The 24,098-nt window shown below is 35.8% G+C and overlaps 1 protein-coding gene across 4 annotated transcripts in view; it reads right to left on the reverse strand.

The window, feature by feature from the left end:
* Positions 1–24,098, reverse strand: part of DIAPH2 (diaphanous related formin 2) — a 194,115-nt gene that overhangs the window by 34,365 nt on the left and 135,652 nt on the right. For all 4 annotated transcript variants that reach the window (XM_069868009.1, XM_069868008.1, XM_069868007.1 and 1 more), the window contains one exon: positions 17,967–18,062. In XM_069868009.1, coding sequence (XP_069724110.1) covers positions 17,967–18,062 — 96 coding nt within the window. The remainder of the gene's footprint in view (positions 1–17,966; positions 18,063–24,098) is intronic.

The raw sequence follows: 24,098 nt of genomic DNA on the forward strand, positions 1-24,098 counted from the left end.
CCTCAGAATTATTTCAAACTATGGGTGATTTCTTATATTTTTTGAAAATAAACAGTCTGTTACATTTAAGATGCAGCATGCATAGCTAAACACATGCACAACTGCATGTACAGTTCACTGCTTGGAAAACTTCATACTTCCACTCTTCACGAATAGTAATGGTGGTAGAGAAAGAATAACTAAATGATAGACTCCTATGTCTTCAATGCAATGCTGCAGTCCTTAATAGGCTGTTCTTTTAAGAGAAGGTGTAGAGATTACACAAGAACTTTATGACCACTCAAAGTCTTAGTTTGAGTATGTCTTGCTTCAAAATATTTATTGTTGATAGATAATCATTCAGTTGATTTGCTTTCCTAATTCACAGGTAACATACTAGATTAATTATGAATTTAGCTAGTTTTACATCAAGATGCATTCTGGTGTTATAACAGTTATTTAAAACAGCTCAGAAGTGAGAAATTCTGTAAGCACTAAGTATATCAAAGGTAATAAAAAATGAGTTAAATTAAACTAAATCTTCTAAATTCTGCCCATACATATAAGTACAAAAACACAGGCATCTCTGTGAAAGTTAGAGAGCATTCACAAAACAAAGTATAAATGCACATAAAATAGGGAGAGAACAAGCTCATACTCTCCATATGTTTTAAGAGATATGGCCAAATTTTCAGTGTAGTTAGGATTTATTTCTTGACAAATGCTTAAAAAAACCCACCATACCTATGCAAAAGCAAGCAAGGCTGTATTATCAGTTACATTCCTTGTAAAAAACTAGAACTTTCAGCAGGAAACATGGAGGACATTAAGATTGTATTATTGTTACTGCATTTTTTATAATTTTGTACAAACAACCACTTTGCACCTTGAAATATGCAAGTTGCCGTCTTCATTATTGGTAATATACTACAATATATCCAGCCTGTGAAAAAACTCAGTTTATGACTTAAGAGCTACTGATTTTAATGTTTGCAATTGTTACAGTGTAAAAGAAAAAAACCTTGGAAAACATTATTTCCAGTAAAACCACCACTGTACTGCTAGTAAGTTAATAAATCCTTATGAAGATCAGACATTGAAGAGGATGTATGACTATATTTCTGATGGAAAGAAATGGCACAGTTAGGGAGGATGATTCTGTCTGCATCTTGAGGATGCGTAAAAAAAAGTTTCTGCCTTAATTTATGCTGTTTGAAAGCCCTGAACTAGTTTTCAAAACTTTATCCTTCAAAGGCATTCTTAATATTCAAAAAGACCTTGCTAATTAACTCCTAAAACTACCTCAAGTCCAACCTGCTTTTCCGGCTCCTTAGAAAAGTTTTAATTACACAGATTAAGCACCGGAATTCCAGCTGTCACCTTCCAATAGCTTTCTTTCTTTTTAAATAAGGTGCTTTTGTGCTGATCCCTCCTTTGCTTTGAGAAGAGCTGTGGATGAGTTGTTTTTATGATTTAACAATTCCATGTGACTTAAAAATAATGTGACAATACAGAAAACACATTTAACCAGCTACAGAACACACAACTCCTTCTGAAGCCTTATGGTATCTGGCGATCAGATTGGGTTCAGTAGATTCTTTAAGTGGTAATTAGAAGGTCAGGGCACTATCATCACAAGGGTGCATGACAACAAGACATAGGGCAAAAGCCACAGGGTCCTCCAAGGCAAAGTCCTTCTTTACGAGAGGAAAAACAACCCAACGCTGCTGTGACAGCAATTAAACACAACAGGCTTCCCAGACAAGTGCTGAAAACTTTGTTACAAATACTTAAGACAGCTGGATGGGGCAAGCAGATCCTGATCTATTGCCTTTCTTTCAGCAGAAAGTTGGACTGGATGACTCCAGAGGTTGGTTCCAGACTAGACTTCTCTATGATGATCCTCTGAATGCATCAGGCTACATAAACTACCACCACTGCAGTTGTCTCCCCTTTCTGTGTTACTATTTGGAGCATGGAGATGGCTGGAAGAGGAATATTTCAAAGGATGGAAGAAATTTTATCCATGCAATTCCAGCTGCACTTACTGTATGGATAAAAAAAAAAGGTAATGCAGTGGGAGCAGCTCCATGGTATCATATTTAGTTGTGAAAGGTCTCTTGATCACTTTCTCCAGTGTGCAGGGCTCTGCATGACAGAGCTAGCATTAACATGGTTGTGCATATTAGCTACATAACATAGCAGCTGCTACAACCTTCCATTTACAGACAGCGTTATCCACCTAGGATGCTGAGCATGGGTCATTTCCTGGATATTCTCTGGCCTTATGTCCTGTGCAGGTGATGGGCTGACTAAACACACCTGAGAGAGTCACATGCAATTAGGATGGACACAGTAACCGATTAAAAATAGAATAAAAATCACCAGAAATACCTACAACACCCAGTGCAAAATTCATTACTAATACAACAGCTCACACAGAATTTTCAGTAAAAATCTAAACTTTTCAGATAATATTTTAATCAAGGTCTGTTAATATTTACTACACTGTGCTCAACAGGAAGCACTCTCCTAGTTCCAGCACCAATAAGCTGGTCAAGTTCTGTACCTTCAGGAAATACAGTAATTTGTCACAAATGTTTGCAAAACCATTTAAAGTACACATATACTTTCTCACAAGTATGGAAGAGAATTCACACATTTTGGAACAATTTAAAATTTATCTGAGGTTCAGATCCAGACTCACTCATAAGAATGACTCAGAGTTAGGTTAATCTAGGCAACTGCCCTCAGCAGCCGAGCATTCTTCCTGCCATCACATTCTGTCTGTCTGTCTGAACTTCTTGTAACTAAACCAGAACTCTTCAATTCTCACTAGTCCCACCTTCCTTGCATGTCATTTCTAGCTTACTGTGAACAATACAAGCATCCCACTTGCCACTGAACTCTGGCGCTGCCTTCAAACTAAGACTTCTTAAAACAAACAGTATTTCCTTCAGACATAAGTAGGCAGCTGGGTAACATAGCAGGGAAAACTTTCCTTTATATGTGTAGAATATTTTGTGTGCTTACACCAACTATTTGCTCATTAAGGCAGGCAAGGTACTTGCAAAAACTGAAAATTAGAGATAGTAATATTTCTATATGACCTGGAAGAACATACTTACAGCGTCCTACTATACTTCATCAAGGCCCTCTTTCATAATTTTTAGTGTTCAATGTCAGTTACTTCTGCATTGCTGCATATAAAAGATTTAAGATTATGAATACAAATAGTTCACCAAAGTTTAAGGACCACGCTGTTTTTGCAAGGAAATAAGCATCACTCAAGAGAAATCCGTTCTGATTAGAGTTCTGTATTCAGATAGCTCATGTCTTTTATCTGGTTTTGTTTGGTTCTTGAAAGTGGTGACAGGGTGCACAGTGGAGCTGACAGTCGTGATTAAGAGGTCAAGCATTGAATTCAGAAGTTTTTTGATCTACTTTTTTCCTCAACTAGCACTTTCCTATCCTAAGTTATTCATATCAGCAGGAGGCTATGGATGAACACTACCCCCCAGCCTAAATACTGAGACAAGTTTCATTATCACCTATTGCTTGAAGTAAATAAATTCAATAGGAGTTCAGATAATCCATGCAAATATATTGCCTTTTGGGTTCAATAATTACTTTCTTTTCTTTCTTATGAACTATCAATTCCTCTTTGAGAAGCTTAAAAAATTTAAATTACGTTTTTCGGTTTTGGTTTTTTGGTTTTCATTTTTTTTTGAAGGAAAGGGAAGCTCTTCTGTCATTACACAAAAAAAGCAGCAAAAAAGGTACTCTCATGGACAGAGTCCGTTAAAAATCAGATTATTTCCACAGCATTCTCCTATTATTCACCTGCCAGTAAAATATGTACAGTCATTGTCTCTGTTTGAATGCCTATTTTTATCTGACTGAGGCTATATGGTCATTCTTGTATTTATTACTGAGTTACTAAGTTTTTTTTCTTCCTTCTTCTAAAGCATGTTTTTCTGTTCTCAAAAACTGGGCCACATGCCTCTGAGGAGAAAGTAGTGCATTATTTCATTCCCACCTTTTCTTCTTTTTTGGCATCTCTGAGGCCTGCTATGCCCAGAAGTGCTTCCACTCAAGCTGGACCATCAAATCAATTATCACAGCAGTCTGCTTTCTAAATATGAATGGCAATGAATGACAACAGGCAAGGCGAACTTTCAGTTTTGATTTGTCATTGGTAATGTAAATTTTTTTGTTTTGTCTTACAGATGTTTGTTATAGTGGCAATTTGACCAAACTCTTCCCTCTGCTGTCTGAAGCTGCATTGTTTAGATCCCAAAATGAAAAGCTTGCCCTTTGCCAAGGCGAAGACACAAGAGAGAATATGGGATAGGGAACCATTATCAACATAAAAGTTCTCTTTTCTGCTAAACTTAATACAATCATTACTGTCAATGAAAAAAAAAGCACAAACTTGACACAGTTTCCCTTACTAGGCATTCCATGATGTTAAGATGCAATTGTTCTTTTACAGCAGTTGCATCATTTCACAATAAATCTCTGTTTACAGTAATACGTTTCAAGTTTTTTGCAGCTAGAATTAGCATGCTCTTGTGGCAGCACTAAATGATTAATTAATGTCTAAAAGCATCCATGTATAAGGACGGAAGTGCAAACAAAGTAAATGAGAAAAAAGAGGTCTTACCCCATTATGCACAATCTTAGTTTGAAACTGATGTTTCTCCATTTATTTTTTGTTAAGAGGAGAACTAAACTACACAAATATAAGAAGTGATTTTAAAAATATCTATTTTTAGTGCTTCTCATCATTGACACTACTGGTTCAAGATGAAGAAAACATGTAACTTACATAAAAAGTCTGATTTAGTTTTTGAGAACTGATAACATACTATGAATGTGGATTTGAGACAGCAACTGGGACACATACTCAGAGCAAGTACACCTGAAAGTTTGCGTTATTGCCAGTATATAAAATCTCGATGGCAATATAAGAAACACTGTATTGCCTATTCCAGTGAAAACAATTTCAACAAAGCAGGCAGCACTTTACTTCTGCAGTCATAGACAAAAAAGCAAAAAAAAAAAAAAATCAAATCTTTACTTAGGTCATTTTAAAACACTCTTTGATCGTGAGTCAGTTTTAATATTCTCAAAAAGGGAGGTTTAATGGTACCACCTAGTGGTATCCATACACATATGGACCAAGTGGGCATCATATGGACAAGTACTATGAAAGCTTCCTAGTCGCTTCTGCCAAACCCCAGAACCAATACTGACATCACTTGAACCCTGACTTCAGATGCTATTTTAGCACAAAGCACTGTTTAGCACTCGGTAAGATTCTACTCAAGGGAGGCAATCACGACTTCTTTTTTTTCCTTCCTGCATATTATTAAAATCTTATTAAGTAAAACACACTATAACTGATTTCCAAACAGGCAGCTCTATTTAAAGTGATTATTTTGTGCAGGCTGTTACTTTGACATTTAAAAGGCTATTCCTTTAAAAGGCATGAGGCTACAGCAAAATGAAATCTAACACTATATCATTCATCTGGAATTAAGACTTCAAGAAAGATCAAGATTCTTCTAGTAGGACAGACTCCAGTAGGTGAAGCAAAAGCAGTATCAAGTGCTTAACATTAAAACAAAAAAAAACGCAAAAGAATCTTTCCCCTCACAGACATATTACTATCAAGTAGTTTGAATTTTTCTGCATATAAAGACTTCCTACCTGCATGCAAATGTAGAACCACACAATACTCCATCATGGTCAAACTAAACTGATCTAGAAGATTAGTTATTAAAATGTGATTAGACCTGACATTCATTATTTGTATATAAAAAAACATAGCACTTGAAAAATAACACTTAATACTCTAGTTAATGTAACAGATAACTAAGCTACTTTATCTGCACATGAATATTTGCAGTACCAGTCTCCCAGATTCAGTAAAGTACAAATACACGAAGCAGTTTAAAATAGAGATTATCATGACAAAAATGGAATTATACAAGAATGATGAGGTCCACAAGACCACTTATTTGCACACTCTACATTGTAAGAAAACTACTGGTTTGGAGAATTTTCCAGTGTGGTTACATCATTTTTTTATTATTTTATTTTTTTTAATACATGCTCTTTTCTGTTTCTACTAAAAAACAGTGTTTTACTGCAATTGAGATTTGCATAAAATGGCTTCCACTGCTTCTGCTTAACTGTAAAACCTACAAAAATACAACTGCAAGTTTTCTGTATGAGGTAAAAACATTGGCCATGACTGAAACATAGGACAGGCAAATTAATGGCACACGCACTGGGAAAAGACTTCTCCAAGTGCACAATTAACATAAATATGGATTAAAACATTCATAGACAACTCGGAGATATGTTCAATTTTGACACTCTCTATTATAGTTTACGTGCTTCTATAGATCCATCAAATATTTAAAGGATAAGCTTTGAATCTGTGCAAATTACTTGGATCGGTTATTCACTTGCTTAAAATCAATCTGTACACCAGAATCCAGACAAGGTCTTTTACTCCTTAAACCAAAATGGTTCTCTCCCCTTTTGTTTCTTCCAATCGCTAAAATATTAAAACTTGTACAATGACCTGTTAGAAAATTCTGTGTCGTTAAAAGATGTCATTTGTGGGTCATTTTTGTTCTTTAATTCTCTTCCATGACCAAGGGCAGCAAGTTCTCTCTAGGTCAAAATACTTGAGCAACCTAATGAAAAAAAAAAAGGGGTTGCTGCTGGGTACATTAAGAGCTCTCTCAAGAAAGCTTCTTTCACAAAGTGACCATGTTGCATCCATCAGCACACGGATTTGAAGACCATGTACCTTGGTTTCAATAACTTCTATTTACCAACTGACAGAAAGACAGTCTCTGACAAATTATTGATTTAAACTCGTTCTGCATGCCTGCAGCAAAACCAGAAATTTAGAAGCAATTCATTTTCCTTTCAAATAAAATCTACAAATGCTTTAGATTACCAAGTGAATTAAAAAAACCTTATTTAGCTAAAAAGTGCCTCTACCTGTCTTGTAAGGACATTTTATGATTATCTTTCAGACTTACACAACATCCTGAAAATGCAAATTGTTAAAAAACAGCTTGTAACAAAAATTTATTGCAGAATATTATTGATAAAAGAGCACAGTTAAACATACATATTTCAGAATATATAGCACCAAGAGATAGTTTACATTAACCAAAGTATATTATGCTTGGGTGTGTTTTGCCACGGATGCAAAATTCTGAATTAAAGAAATGCGAGTCACAGCCACATCTACAAACCATTTCATAGTGCATGAAAAGAGGAAAGAAAGCTTCGAACATTTCCTTTGGTCCTCCCCACACTCCATATGCCAGTTGTGAATTATGCTTCATAAGATAAATAACTAGTCAAGAGTGAAGAGATGAGCTGCTGCAGAGCACATCCTCAGGCCTGATGGGCTGACTACCTGTCAGATAATGTTGAAAGTAGGATTACGTCTGAAAAGGTTGACAGACCACAGATTTACCTCTCTAAATCAAACACTGTATGTTAGGCTAAACTCAGTGAACTTTAACTAATTAGCCCATCATTACAGTAAATTCATATTGAATAATTTACAAAAGCCTAAACCCAGAGTCTAAATTACATACAGTAATACTGATGGTAAAAGCAAGTTATTATGAAAGATTTCTTCCTAAAACTTTCATCTGAAAAAAACCAAATGCAACCTTTTAATCCTAATTGTTCAGGATGAATCCCCTTCTAAAAAAAGACAGCATTAACCACCCCCATGTTGTGAATATATATTCATGGAATCACAGAATGGTGTGGGCTAGAAGCCACCTTTAGAGGTCATCTAGTCTATCTCCCCTACAATTAGCAGGGATACCTTCAAGTCCATCAGGTTGCTCAGTGCCCCATCCAACCTGACCTTAAACGTTTCCAGGGATGGGGCATCTCCCATCTATCTGGGCAACCTGTGCCAGGGCTTCACCACCCTCACTGTAAAAAATTTCTTCCTTATAGATACTTGAAAGACATATTGATGTTGTGAAGGGACCACATATATATACAGAAAAGCTGACTCCATTGCATTTGAACATTGAAATCAATCAGTTACGCAGTCCTATACATGTCTTATTCTCCAATACTTTTTGCATTCTATACCAAGGTCTAAATTAATGAAAAAAATACAGAGGAGCAGGAATCTAACTTGAAACTTACATCATAAAGATATTCAATATGTAAGATAAATATTTTTTTTAAAATAATCAAAACCAAAACTGTAGAAACATTTTTTGAAAATAAAAAATTATTTTTAAGAAACAAAACCATGTTTGTCTTTCAGTTTACAGTGGCGTGAAAATGGGGTTTTTTTGGAATTGGGAATACACAACAAATGCAAGAAATGTTAAAGAAAAACCAGGTATTTCAAAACCAGGTATTTCCTGTGCTTGGTAAACGTGTTGTTATGGACTTTGCCTAGGACTTCTCTAACATCCTCTTTTTTTTTTTGCTACTGACCTGAGAAACATGCACTCATTAAAAAAAAAAAACCAAAACCAAAAAAACCCCCCAAAAAAACCCCAGAAAATACAGGAGAGGAGGAGCTGTTTCCTGACTAAGCAAGGAAAGTTTAAAAATTTCACTTGACATAAAAATGTGATGGGAGAACATTTGTCCAATTTAAGACTTCTGGCTCTGCTCTTTATGGATTAGTATTTGCTGCTTCTGAAAGAATACAGAAAGGAGGAGGAAGAATATCCAACCTCCAGCTCACTCTGCATTTCAGAGAAAAACAAAACCTTTCCAGGCTAGGGAGGGCTTTATTTCTCCTTCTATCCATAATAATTCTAAAAGTGAATTGCAGTTAGGAGCATAAGGCTCACTCCAGTACAAATCATCATAATTTACATGCACATAATAATCTTCAACAGACAACAATGCATTTGCTTGACAACACTTACTCATCCTTCAAGTGCCTAGTTCCACTCTTTCTGCCTGGTATTACTCAAGATCACACCACTTCACCACCTACATCAATAAAACCACCAGATTTCAGAGCTCAATTTTAGAAACATAAGCCACAACACTCTCTGTATGGCAATTTCTTAGACAATCTTTACAGAACACCAGCTGCTAATTTGATTCGTAGCTAAAAGATTAGCCTTGTTTTCTTTGAAACAGAACTTCTGTTCAGGATCAGCCACTTGTTGCCACTGGCTTTGTAATCAAATAATTTAGTTCAGGATTTCAACCACTTATGAACATTCCTGGAAACTTAAAACAATTATATACATGATATATGCTGTTACTTGTTACTAGATTAAATGCAACCTATTAGTTGCTAGAACTGCAAAGTTTTCAGACTGCTTCTATTGAGATTAAACTATATATTTTTTTCGGTTCCAAGCAAAAACAATTATTTAGGAAGGAATCATGCTCATATTGTATAAATAGATTCATGCAAGAAAAAATACACCACTGAGGCAGAAGCCCTTTTGCCCAACACGAATGAGGACTCATGGCAGTCCTTATAAGACCAATTAAGTTTTTTTATATATATACACACATATATATATATATGAAGATTTAAACAGACTCTAGACTACTTTTGTAATGGTGCAACTATCTCCTTGCATTTGCTAATGACTGTATTCATGAAAACATGGGCCAGATGACACCTCCAGCAGCTGAAGACACTAGAGAAAGATTTTGGGGTTGTGTGGTTTCTTGGGTATTTTTTTTCTTTAATAAAAACTATCATTTTTTTTCACTGGTTATAGAGACTTTTGACATTGTAAAGTTTGCTCTCCTGAAAATGTCAACAGATTTTTCCAAAGCCGAGATCCTAGCCACACAAGAGATTTGAAAGTTGTGTTGAAGATGTTATTACTGCCATCTGGAGACCACGATGCACTCTAAAAATCAGGCACTGGTCTACAAGCAAGAAAAGAATTGCCTGTAAGTCAGCATACGTAATATGGTGCTCTAAGAGGTTTCAAGTAAAAGAAGAGCAATTGCTTAGTAAGAAACTCAAGATGTTTTATATTTTAGTCATCCTCCCTATCCTATAATAATTTGTTTAACTATAACTTTTATGTTTATTTATGACAGGTTATTGTATTCATCCTGAGAGAAAATAATACTGCAGGTATGTAGACAAAGCAAGTATGAAACAATCACAGGGAATTACTGAGCATTATTTGCTAGAGTTCAGCAAGAGAACAAAACCTACAAAGGATGATATTTAATGACCTGTATCTAGAAAACTACCAGCGACAATTCAAAAACAGTCTCGATATTGTGTGAAGCTTCAGTGCAGAAAGAGTCATACAGACAATTTCAGAAAGCTCTCTGAATATTAAATGTTCCTGTGATATGCCAGCAAAGCAAAAATTCACATCATTCATGCTACTCTGGAAGACAAAAAACAACCTATAGTGTATTGAAGCTGTTGAGGATACTTTTAACAGCAAGCCTGCACATACATGCATGTGTACTCCCCCTCACACACACCATCTTACCCCCATACGACAAGAGAGAAATGTTTCAGTGGATACTTAAGTACACAGGTGTCATTTGCAAATATGTGGCCTTAATATCAAAGGACAAGGTCAGCTCTACATTCACATAAGTCCCTATCTCAGGCTCACCCATACATATACTTGCATAGTACACAGTCTTCAATCCCTGACAACTAATACTCAATCATGTACAAAATGTTTTTATGTTTTTCTCTCTCATGATGTAACTTTACCTTTCATTATACTTTACATGGCCAGAATTACAGAAATTTCTACAGACCTTGTACTGCACTGCTGTACAATGAAGAACAATTTCTCTGCAGGTTTTATGTTCCATTAGATCGCTTTGTCTTTGAACATTTCATCCTTTCAACTACTTTTCTAACAATAAGAGCTCTAACAGCAAGGCAATTCCAGCAAACTGCTAAAACACCTTTTAAAAGCTGATACATACTCCTAAATTCTCTCCCCTCACTGCTTCAAATTCTTTAACAATACATTTTAAAAAATCTTCCTGACATTTAAGCACAACACAGAAATAGATTAAGACTCTGCTTACTGATATTCTGTACTGCTGTTGCTTTAGAAGAAAATCATTACTGCCTTCAGTGAAGAGATACCTTTTTCTGAAATGTAAATTCTTTAGTAATAAACTCTTATTTCAATAGGAAAAAAAATATGCAAAAGTCTCCATAAATTTAATTCTATCTTCCTTCAGAGCTGCTGTCCATTAGGAGAATAACAGAAACTTTCAGTAAATTGCACTTTCAGGTTTTCATTCTAATAAAGTAGATTGAAAAACAGAATATGCTTTTGTTAAACCCACCTTGTAATGAGCAGTGTTTACATGTGAATTAAGTATGAAACATCTTTGGAATGTCTGACAAAAGCAATAAAACATTTTATGAAGAGTGAATCACCAGAAATCATTTATTTTTTGGTAAGGAAATCATTGATTTCCAAATAGTTGATTCAAGACCATACCAGATTTTAATCAGCCCCTAGTAATGGCAAAATCTGCGTTTCTTCTCAGATCAATTTAATTAAAACTCAAACAATGCTCTGTGAAGTCAAATGGACATTTGGTGTCCTCCACTAAACCCAATTCTTTCCTATTCATAATTCTTGCAAAGCTTAAAGCTACATAATTTGACAATGTAACTTGATTATGGAAGGAAAATCCTGTCCCCTTAAAGTTGGATTATTTCTCCCTCCTTCTTTTACTGAGGGGAAAAAACCCAAATAAATTCTTGTCTGCTTAGACTGACTGACAGTTTCTATAGGCTGACCTAAGGAACCTTTCAGCCCAAGAGCCTTCACACATCCCCTGATAAGTGGTGAACTCTAGTTTTACCTTGGGCATTGTCTCGTAAGCTACCAATGATATGACTGTAGTTCCAAGGTCTCCAAAAAAAACCTCACAGTAAACACTTCAGGAAGATAAGCTCCTGTGAGAATGCTGTCAATAAGGTTTTTTCTTTTCCTATTATGCTATTTTAGAAATATGTTCGCTTTACAATAAAAAAATACTTACAATAACTGAACTGATATGTCTGTTTTACTTTGTAATTTAAATTTATAGAAAAAAATATTGCAGAAAGGGAGATATTCCACCCCAGTAATATATCCATGGAGTTACAGGCATATAGACGCTACTATACAATTTTATATACCTGGCATAATTATTTAAATAGAATCCTCTTCAACAACAGGGAAATACTGAGTGTATTCACAGAAAATGGAAGAAAAAACCCACAGAAATAACAGAGAACGTGAGAGGTAAACATAACATATATCTAACTAAGAACTCCACTATCTTGTTTATTTTTAGACATCCATCTGGAAGACACTGTGCAGTATTTATATGGGTTTTAAATAAGAATATTATGATGTTATATACTTCCATGAGAGGGTAAAAGAGGATGAGCTAATGCACACACTGACAGATATACTGGTTATAATATTCTCACAAAATCTTACAGCCTATATAACTTTTTCCTCCAAAGAAGAAATCAAGATTGCAATATGCAGAGATCTACTGAGACAAACAGCACAAATCATATCACAGATTATCTTCTGCACTATGTTTTGAAGACGACTCAACAAAAACTCTTCCAAGGTCTGTGTCTTGTTTTTACAGAATATAGATCATTGCAGGATCTGGAATTATAGTTACTCAAAATACATGACTTAAGAATTGTTATTAACCTACATCATCAGTAACTCACATCTGGTTTTATTCACCATTAAAAATAACTTCACCCTAATTGTAGCACCCTTTTAAAATGTAAGAGTATTCAAACTCAAACAGCCTAGCAATACATTTACCAATTAACTAGCACTGATAGTTTTTAGGATGCGAGAGCAATTTTGGAACTACATACATGACAAATGTAACAGCTCAGCTACATTATGTTGAGTCAATAATGCATAATAATTAAAGGAACCACCTGTGCTACAGTTTTCGAAATGTAACGGAGATACTGACACGAAATTATGTTAAAAATGTTGATTGACCAGATCTCAAGAGGCTTCATGAAATTTAAACGTGCCCACAGCATAATAATAGGAAATGTAATCTGACCCAGTGTATTGCCATGCAAGGACAGACCTGTTTAAGCCCAACACACTACAAACGAATGACCAAAGATGTTTTGCAGAAAGATGCAAAATATTGCAGTATAAAATAATGCACAAACTTGCCAACGTATAAAATACCTTCCTAAAATTATCTTCTCCAAAACTCCTAGGAGCATAAAAATAATAGAATTCAGGCTGGTTACTACGAACAATTCTCTGGTTCTCAGAACAGCTTTGCTTTAGTTCTACAAATCTATTTCATCATGTGGGACATTCAAAAAGGCATTTGGAATTCTAAAGCCTTTTAAAAGCTTCAGAAGCAACCATGACAAGTCAACTCTCAGAAAAAGAAACTCCATAATACAGACACGGTATGAACTCCATATCTGTTCTGGGTACCCACAGAGTCCTACGGTGAATCTGATAAAAACAACTTGAAAGAAAATGAAAAGGTTCAATGGCCGAAGCAAGTGGCACAGTCCTGCCACTGGCTGGCATGAGCTCAAGTGTTATGTGATGCAACTCAGAGAATATTCTAAGGCTGCAGAATAATCCTCAGTACTTCCATTAATTCTCATTACCATTAACAGGCAACATGTTTTCACTCCGAAAGGAAACAGGCACTCTGCTATGTCTTAAGTCACAAACTTAAGGACTTCATATTTTGGGATCTTAGGAAAATTTGATGAGTGAAATAATATCAGTTTAAATTTTTTCAAGCGCTATAATTTGAAAAGTATTCCGATGCTTTCAGAGAAAAGTTTCATGTAATGTTTTTCCAGAGGAAATTGCAGAGAATGCTTGTCATTGCTATGCTGAAACACATTTTGAAGCACTTACACTAATAAAAGCAAGGTGTACATACCTCTCCTTAGCCTTGTGTAGGTTATTAAATGCTTCAGATGAATGACAAACTCTGATGGCATTAGTAACAACGATACAGAACCACCTTTTCAGAGGGCATTTTTTCAGAATGCGTATATGCCATTTCCATCTCACAGTTTATTTTCCTTTATTCAGATAAAACTCTTGTCTCAAAAAATATTAAAATGTCAAGTAACAACTCAGAATTAGAAAAAGCAACCGCTATATATGCAAAGTCTAGAGTTCACGATGCCACTTCTCTAAGTGGTCTGGTTTACCAAAATCTCATAAGTACTTTCTACACTCCAAGTCAACATGTGAACAATCTCATGCATACCAAGTTTACAGAATAAACTTGAAAGACAAGTAGCCAATCTTCAATACTTGCTCTAGAAAATGGGAGATTAGAACACATGATATAAGTGAAAATAATTATTCAAACATGTACATTTCCTGAATTTTTGTCTTACATTTATTGGTCACAAGGTGTTCTCAGAGCGTCTTCGTTCCCTTCATGCTGAAGGGTGCTGTCCATCTAAAAGCTTGAAGAATTCTGCCTAAGCAGGCCAGTGGTTAAAGTCTGCTTTAGTTCCTCTCCCCCCTACTTTTTTTCACCACTTCTCCTTCATCCTGCTTGTAAGTAGAATCCCTCTGAAATGCCAAGTAAAACTTCTACATACTACGGCTGTCGTTGTCGTGCTAAGCCACCAGAATTATCTATTATCTTATATTACTCCTTTAATTAGAAAAATCATAAGCCAAAATGCATACATAGTAGAAAACAGATTACACGACAAATATTTGTTTTTACGTAGCTTTAGGACTGTTGATGGAGTTCTCTGGACCCGATTTGAATGCTACTATAAATAGGTCTTACACAACCCATATTTATATTTAGCCATAAAAGCAAACAAAATTCCGTTTTACAAAATTCTGTAATTGTTTTATCTGAACTTTGATAAAATAGGCACCCGTTTCGTAATTTTTTAAAAAAACGTATTTGAAATTAAAGGAAGTGTCTGAGTGTCATCTGTAAATTATCAAAATCATTACAAAGCAGTAATATTCCATTGCTTCAACTGCTTTTTATCCTACAGAAGTTAACCAAGTGGTAGCAGCACTTCAGACTGCTTGTAGAAAAGATTCAAATTAGCTTCTGAAACTGAACAAGGGAGGTTCATTCTTTCGTTCACTCTCAAGGTGTACTGTTAATACGGAAACAGTACTGGCAGTGTAGCAACTCTCAATAAAATAATATTCAGAAGTTATTAAAATGTGCCTACTATCCATTTCACTGTACTGATTTGATTTTGATGCATGGATTAAAACAAATAACCTAAAACATGAGTATTAACAGACCACATTAAATACTTGATAAATATACTTTACACTGAAATCTAAAGCAGAAAAGAACATGCATGCGTGTTCCTTCCAGCAATGTTTTCCCAATAGTGAAAGACTACAGAAGTAATAGCACATATTTGGTATACGTATATCCATCTATACCATATATTGGATACACAGCAGCAAGAACTAGTTATTAACATTTCTGAAAAATATTAAAGTTGAATTCCATGGCAAAAAGCTCAGCAGAAAAAAACAGGAAGAACCCTAGCTGAATAGTTATCACCATGCAGAAATTTGCTTAAACTCATTTTAGAGAGAAAATATTCCTGAATCAGTTGTCTTTAATAATATCATACCCCAAGGCCAGTAAAAAAGGTCAGGAATAATTGGTGCAATCGTAGTGCTGGACACACATTTTAAACTGGTACCCTGTGATGAATGCCACATAATGCTGTTCTTTATTATATGCTCATTCCAATATTAGCAAACTTGCAAAAAGCAAGTATATTTTTGGAAGACAAAGCAACATTTCTAGAAACTGATTCCTAATTATTATTTTATAGCCTCTAAGCAAAGCAATTTACCTAAAGGAGAAGCTTCATACTTAAAATTCAATAGCTAGAAACAATAAAGAGACAGTAATAAACTGAGCAGAGAAAAATCACACAAACTTTTTCACATTGAAAAGTCTTGAAAAACTAGGGTAGGAGAATAGGAATTTTTTATTATTACTTCCATGACCTGATAACAAAGATTTTTACTGGAAAAGTCTACAGTTACAGTGTGACCCATTAAAGTGTAACTTTTATTCACAGGCTTAGCAAACAAAACCAATAGAGTTAAACATATTTTAAACGAGTTTTGCTTTTCCAGACTTTTCTGTACATTTCACTAACATTTTTTTTTCCCAGTCAAAAAACTGCAATACTGAGTAGCATCCCCTGCGCAGAGCTGCTGTTCCAAATCAACAGAGCTCCATTCCCATCTTACCTCCATCTCTTACCCTGCCAGCTCATCTCTTACTCTTTAAATATTTTGACAACACGACAAAAATACATGCTACAAGGTATGCCAGTGACCTTTGTAAAATGAATTCAACAGGTCATTTTGGTAGAATGACACTCTTCTGGAGTAGCTGTAGGCCTATGGTATTCGTAGCTCTGTCATCCAGATGAAATGATGCCTCCTTGGTCCAGCCCAAAGCAAGCCATGAGCACACACCATTGCAGAAGTTTTTTCCCTTTGGCTAAGTTTGGTTGTTCTTTTCCCCTCTCCAACCAAAATAATCAAGAATGTCCCTAGCAGCTATGCTACAGCTTTGAGTTATGTTTAGGCTGTGAAACCACGTGAAGAAAACAACTGCCTCATATTTTCGTACAGGAATTGCGGGGTTTGGACCTGGATTCAGTCACCTCGTTGGTGTTCTCAGCTGCAGCAGACTTAACACAATCTCCTCTGGTCCCTGGGAAGCTTTTCTGTGTCACCACTGGGTGACAAATCTCCCCTCAAGCCACAGCACAGAGAGACCATCTCTCACATTGCTATTTCTCAAGATATAGATAAAAATACATTTTGATCGAGGAGTTCTTTCAGTTCTCATCTGAGAGCAGAAACAAGCCCTGAATTAAGAATGATACTGGAACTGCAGCAGAATTAATTTGCTAGTAAATTATGTAACTTTTCTTTTATTTTTTTCCATAAGATCAGGCATATTGCAAATTATAAATAATTATGCACCATCTTTGCTTGTTGAAAGGGTAGAAGAACTTTGTTCGTCTAAAAAAAACATAAGCCAACATGAATCTAACCCCTGCTCATTAAGGATCAGCTAGATATACATGGCTTATTCAAAAAAAAAAAGACAACTCCATTTTGCCAAACCTTTAGCAGCACACATCCAACAAACTTTTGATTTAATGCCAAAAAAATACAATTCAATTGTCAATTTCTGCACTGCATTTTTCACAGTAAGGCATGTTTTAAATGAAAAATTGCAGAATACAGTGTACTACCATGAGCTTCAATGAAAAGCAAATGCAGTTCATAAACTATATGCAACTTGCATGTCGTAAGCAGAGGAGAAGTGAACAGAGGAAACACTGAAGCTGCTCAGTACTTCCTTAAATTTTCTCAAAATTGGATTTGCAGGAAGCAATAATTACTCAGATTAGATCAGTAAACTAGACTAAATTCCATACAATAGTATTGCCTCCCTTGAGAAAGTGAAACTCCTTTTTTGTAATTTGACTTTTATGGCACACTATAACTTTCAACCAAACTGGAACGTCTCATAGAACAGTGCTTGAGAAAGACTATCGGCTACAGCTATATGCCCAAACTCTTACTAGTGTAGGAAGCTAGTATTTTTCACAGTAGCACCACTTGCAACAAATTAATTATACTTGCAGTTTTAAACATTAAGACAAAGATACCTTGTACAACAAAGTTTTAAATGCCATTTCAAACACAACAGGAACATTTGTCATGTCTTAGAGTGCACAGATATCTGAAGGTAGAGCTACCAAGTTAAAAATCAGTGATCGAAGAAAGGATGCCAAGTTTTCACAGTAGCTCAATGACCAAGAGTAGCTCATATTTTTCAGTGAAAACTGTTGGTGAATCTTTTAAAAACACCTTTTGCCCACTTAGTTTCTAACTTGAAGATTTTAGAAAGCATCTTACCTTGTGGTCTTGGAGTTCGTTTCCTGCGATCTCTGAATGCTGCTCCTGACTGCAAGGCCTCAAGCAGACTATCCATCACTCCCGTCTCATCACCCTCTGAGAACAGGAGAAAAATAATATTAATCGCAGTGCAACTGAAATCAGACTTTGGAAAGAAAAAGAGAAGTACAAGTGTTGTCAAGTTTACTTAACACTTCCGTATAAGAACCATATACATTTTAACATAATGGATGCTGTCAGTGCGTCAGGTATCACTGTCTAGTTTGCGTATGATGATCTATTAAGTAAAATTGATGCCAATCCTACCATTCTCTCAACTTAGAGATGTTATTTTGTGCATTATTGATGACATATTTAGCATGCAGATAGATAGCTGCTGGCGAATGACTGCTGTTTCACTGTTAAATTCTTTTAAGACCTTCCTCAGTAGAAACAGGTCATCTCTCTGATTTAATCAACACACATGGAAAATCTGATGAAATTGAATGGCACAACGTTAAGTATTGCAGTACTGCAGATACTTTATATATTGCCTCTCATTTTTATGATGCACTAAATCCTTGGGAAAAAAAATATATTTATCAACACCACAAGCAAGGATACAGAGGCTTGCTACAGATCTAACAACATAACACGGATGTTCTTAAGGCAAGGTAAGGTAAGAACAAAGAGGGGAGAATGATGCAGTAAAAGTAGGTGGCATAACATTTCTTAAAAGCTGAATTCTACTTCTGCTAAACCCCTCTCTTCCTTTTTTCATAACCAACCTAACCTGTAGCCACCAAATTCTGGACTTTTTTGTATATTATGGAAATCTGGGTAGAAAGATTAGTTCCTTGTTATATATTTAAGTTTTTAACTTCCTCTGCATTTCAATCTGTTAATAACAGTTGACAGCAGCACTCAATGGAGTAAGAAATGGAGGTCAAAGGACTACTTTGTTACAAAACTATTGATGAATACATCTTTTTCTGTTCACATGTCTGTTATAACCCTAAAATATAGAGTAGACTCAGTGGGTCGGTGGACATTTTATTCACATCCCTAAGACTTCAAGTTAATATAGATTTCCCCAGAGAGTGGGAAGATAATAACTTTATGCAAAAGGTTTACTTTACAGTAAAACACTCCTGACTCACACAAAGTGTAGGAGGTTAAATGCACGTTCAAGATCTCAAGCGTTAAAGTTTAAAAGCAGCTTATTAATGCAAAAGGTATTCTGCCCTATTCTCTATTACATTAAAATTAGACAAAATCCAGATCTGATGTAATAGTATACAAATCCTAAAACAGTACCAGGTTGAAATTTGTACATGATGATCACCACTGTACCTACTACATAAATTTAAATTATATATCAATGTAATTTAAACCATTATGTATAATATACAACAGAAAGTTCTCTCTGGTGTAAGATGATAGGGAGCAGAAGGGTAGCAACCAGCACAAGACTGAAACGCCAGTTTTAGTTACAACCCATCTAAAACCCTTAAAAATCCTAAGCTGCTGAAAAATTACTAGATCAGTTTCTCTCAATTCACACTCAAATATACAAGGCCAGAATCTTGTCTAAAGCAAACAACAACTATTTTTCTTTGTGATCCTTACCCTACACATGCTTATTCATTGATTTATTGTTATTTTCTAACTCAAAGGTCTGCAAATACACATTGTCCAAACTAATACATAACAAATTGGTCTGAGACATTTAATGCATGTGACTGTAATAAAATTCACACCCTGTATCTGAGTGCATTGTCCAAATGGTTCTGGAATATTGTTAAGCTTGGCACCATGACTGCTTCCCTGGGGAGCTTCTTCCAGTGCTCCAAAACCCTCTGAGTGAAGAAACTTTTCCTAATATCCAACCTAAATCTCCTCTGGCACATCTTCCTGTCATTCACTTGAGTCCTATCACTGGTCACCAGAGAGAAGAGATCAGTGCCTCTTCCTCCTCCTCCTCTCGTGAGGAAGCAGTAAACTGCCACGAGGTCTCCTCTCCAGTCTTTTTCTTCTCCAGCCTGTGCAGAACAAGTGACTTCAGCTGTGCCTCACAAAACTTGCCCTATAAACCCTTAACCAGCTTTGTGGCCTTCTCTGGATACTCTCCAGTAGCTCTAGATCTTTTTACACTGCCCAGACTGCACACAGTACTTGAGTGAGGGGTATTCTTCCATAGAACAATATTATTTCTTCTTACACTGCTAAAGATCCTCAAGCAAGCTGAGAGGTACAGAGTGAAAAGATATGAGAAAATGAACAAATAAAGTCACATTTGTCATGAGCAGGCAATCTTAGCATCAAGATACCTAGATGTTTCATAATTTTTGACCACTCACAGGAAACAGAACAGAAGAAAGGAAAAAGGAATCTGAGTAGGCCATAATGCGAACGTGTACATGAAAAAGACTGGCATAAGCTCCATCCACTTATGAATGATGAGGAATAGTTATATCTATAAACAAATTTGCTCTGCATAGAGGCAATACTCTGGATTTTATACTTTACTTTTATAAATAACAACTTAAAATAAACTGGTCATAATAAGCACCTAATATTTGTGGTCAGATATTACATTAAATGACATTCTAAACACTAGTACTCTTGAACTGGACTGACAAATGCTCCAGTACCAAAAGATGAGCAAACAAAGATGAATCACCAATCTGATTAGAGGGTTAAGAAGTCATCATACCCTATTTCCAGTAGCAGTGGTATACAAGCTTGATTACAGCATTCACAGAAGACAAATCACAACCGGAAAAGCCTTTACAATAACCAGGGGAGTGGATTCTAACAAGAAATGCCTAAAGCAGCATCATTTCTTTCGACTGCATAAAGCAGTCACTGAAAAGATGTATGACAACCTCCTTCTGTGCTTACCATTTGCAAAGTCCCAAGAGAGAAAACTCATCCCAGTAGATAGCTTCCCCACGAGGGGGACGGTTTGATGCAGCAGGAAACAGGAAAACATTTAGGCTGAGTTAGTGTATTTTTGCCATCAAAAGTGATGTTCTAGAATAGATTCCCTAACAAAACCGGGGAAATAAGTCCAGGCATTTGAGGGCTGAACTAAAAAATTCTGAAAGGAATTATACAATATTGCACAAGCAACAGCAGGCACACGAGTCATGATCTTTTCAGTCCGTTGTAGCTAAAGAACCAATCTGTAACTCCTTATTGATGGCAAATCTTTAAGAAGGCCTTGTGACAAAATGGGGAACGAGAGCGCAAGAAATCAATTACTGGCACTTACGCTGCTGCATTACAGCACGAAGAACAATTCCTGGATATCTGTAGCCATGAACTAAGCCTTTCCTTCTGAGCAAGCACCTTTATTTTCTTCTAGTGTGGCTATGACCCTTATACGTAGGAGGAAAATTGTCCTTCCAAACAATAGTTTGTTTAGAGTAGTTATCAAGACAAAAATACATTAGAAAGTGTGCAGGCAGGACTAGTTTGTCTTGATTTTCCTTCGTACAACATATTAAATTCAAAACTTGACAATCAATTACGGGTTTAACTCTCATATAAAAGCACTTCCTAAAGAAGTAAATATGAGATTACATTCTTTGCTTCTATTTCCAGAACACAATTTTTAACTTCAGCTTTTCAAAGACAGATAATCTGTCTCAAACTTGACCAATTTTTTATATTCTATCCATCAGCTAAGTGCACATGGAGATGGAATGACAATGTTAATGCTACAATTATAAATATTTAGAAACAAGGCATAAAAAGCAGCATTTTCTAAAAAAGTAAAATTAATGTAAACATGCCTCTGCATGTGCAAAATTACAGTGGGAAAGACCACAATAGTATTACACAATCCTTAAGCATCCCTCTGTAAAAAGTAAATCATGACTTAAAAAATAATAAACATGTGAAGGACTAAAAGTCTGAAGTATGCTTTTAGGTAAGTCTTGCTCTAATTAAGTGAGTCTCCCTTCCACTTTGTATTTACATTTAAGTTTTTTAATAGTAACCCTCCCTACATGGAACTCTCTCTTCAACAAGTACTTAAGATGAGAAAGGTTAGCGAAAAAAAAATCAAGATGCTTTTCTCTTCTGTATTCCTTATGCTGCTTCTATCCACTGTATGTGAATTTGCATAAAAACAGTTTAAGTCCAGAGATAAATCCCATCAAGCACATAAGATGTTTTACCCAACACAAGTAAGCACACAGAGCTGACATTTAACCTACCTCTGAAGACAGCAGAGGGATTAATATCTCCTCACTTTTAAAAATAATTACTTGAAACAGCCTGCTCTTGCACTGTATTATGACTATATCTGACATAGATGTAGAACTAACACTCCTCAGTACGGGTAGGTAATTTATTTTAGCATAATCTGTACATTGCTAAATTAACCATGAGGACTGTGTCGTGAAGGTAGAAAACAAACAATTGAGAATGACAAAGAATGTTTACTTTATCTTATTTTTCACAGAGCAAATGCAATCCTTTACCTGCCTCTCTAGCCATTTAACAGAGTTCCTCTCAAACAGAGGAACCATTTCAACATCTTTCTCCCAGGATATGGAGGAGATACTCCATTAATTCTTTACCTTAGTTTTCACTGTCAAGGGCTCAAACCACACTGCCAAGCTGCAGAAGGCAAAGGCAGGGAGATTTGGAGACAGAAGAACCACCCACTGTAGAAGAGGAGCATGTGCAAAACCATCTAAGAAACCCAAGGGTCCATAACTCCATGGGACCTATTGAGATGCATCATCAGTCCTGAGGAAACTGGTAGAAGTTGCTAAGCTACTATCCACTATAATTGAGACATCATGAAGTCCGTTCAAGTCACCACTGACTAGAAAATGGTAAACAACTCCCATTTTTAAAAACCAAAGACCAAGGGAACTACAGGCTGGTCAATCTCACCTTTGTGCCTGGCAAGATCAAGGAGCAGATCCTCCTGGACACTCTGCTGAGGCACATGGTAAGAAAAGAGGTAACTGGCGACAACCAAAATGGTTTCAGTAAGGGCAAATCGTGTCTGACAAATTTGGCCTTCAGCAACACTCTCTCTAAAGAGAAGTTGTGGATGCTCCACCCTGGAGGTGTTCAAGACCAGGATGGATGAGGCTACGAACAACCTGATCTACTAAGAAGGTGTCCCTGCCCACAGCAAAGGGGTTGGTTCTAGATGATCTTTAAGGTCACTTCCAACCCAAACCATTCTACAGTTCATGATTCTATGAACAAAGACATGAAGATAAAATATTTGCCTTTGCTATCCCTGCTAGCACCTTATGAAATACAAACCTTAAGGAAGATTTAGCATCCTTTTTGTCGATTTTGCATTCCATTATCACTTCCTGACAAGTCTCATCTAATCCTCAAAACTCCAACATCCATACCTCCCAACATTAAGTGTAAAGTAATGTTCTTTTCTATTTCTAACTTGTATGGTTAAAAAGAAAATTAATGTTGGCCAAAAATATGCAGGTGAAGTTACCATTTTTTTGGTAGCCTTAGTAGCAATAAAAGCTAAGCCTGGACAATAGGTTTTACTGCCTTGTTTTGTTTTGTTTTTTAAGGTAAACGCTGCTAAGAATTCATATTGGAAATGTGTTTAGTCTGTTGTAGCTTATGAGGCTTTAAAAGTCATTCTTCTAAGAAAAAGACCACTGTTGAAAGACCATACTAGAAAACACATAGTAGTGCTCTGTTTAGGGACTAATCTGAATGATGAATGAGAAACGTACATGAAATTAGAGCTCCCTCATAGACTTTACATAACAATGTGAATATTTCACATCTCTGTTTCAGTAGGCATTCTTGAATTTGCTACTGCAGTAGTGGCCATTTCTGATGATTTCAAATTCATGGGAGTTTTTTTTTCTCTCCTCTAAACAATCACACTCATTTGTCCTAAAATCAAGTCCTTACCTTCTTCAAGATGACAAGTATCAGTTTCCCTGAAGCCAAGCTCACTTCTTATGAAGCTATTTTTAAATCAACTTTTTTAAATATTGAACTTTTTTGACTGAAATTTACTTGAGTAAAAGTACTGAGATATTTTATCTCCCCTCCCACCTCACAGAACACAAAGAACGGTTAGATCTAAGCAAGGTCTTAATGTACATTTGGAAGAGGTTTTATCCAAACATTGTTTAA

This window comes from Phaenicophaeus curvirostris, chromosome 13 (genome assembly GCF_032191515.1).
Source record: "Phaenicophaeus curvirostris isolate KB17595 chromosome 13, BPBGC_Pcur_1.0, whole genome shotgun sequence".
In the NCBI taxonomy this organism is placed as follows: domain Eukaryota; kingdom Metazoa; phylum Chordata; class Aves; order Cuculiformes; family Cuculidae; genus Phaenicophaeus; species Phaenicophaeus curvirostris.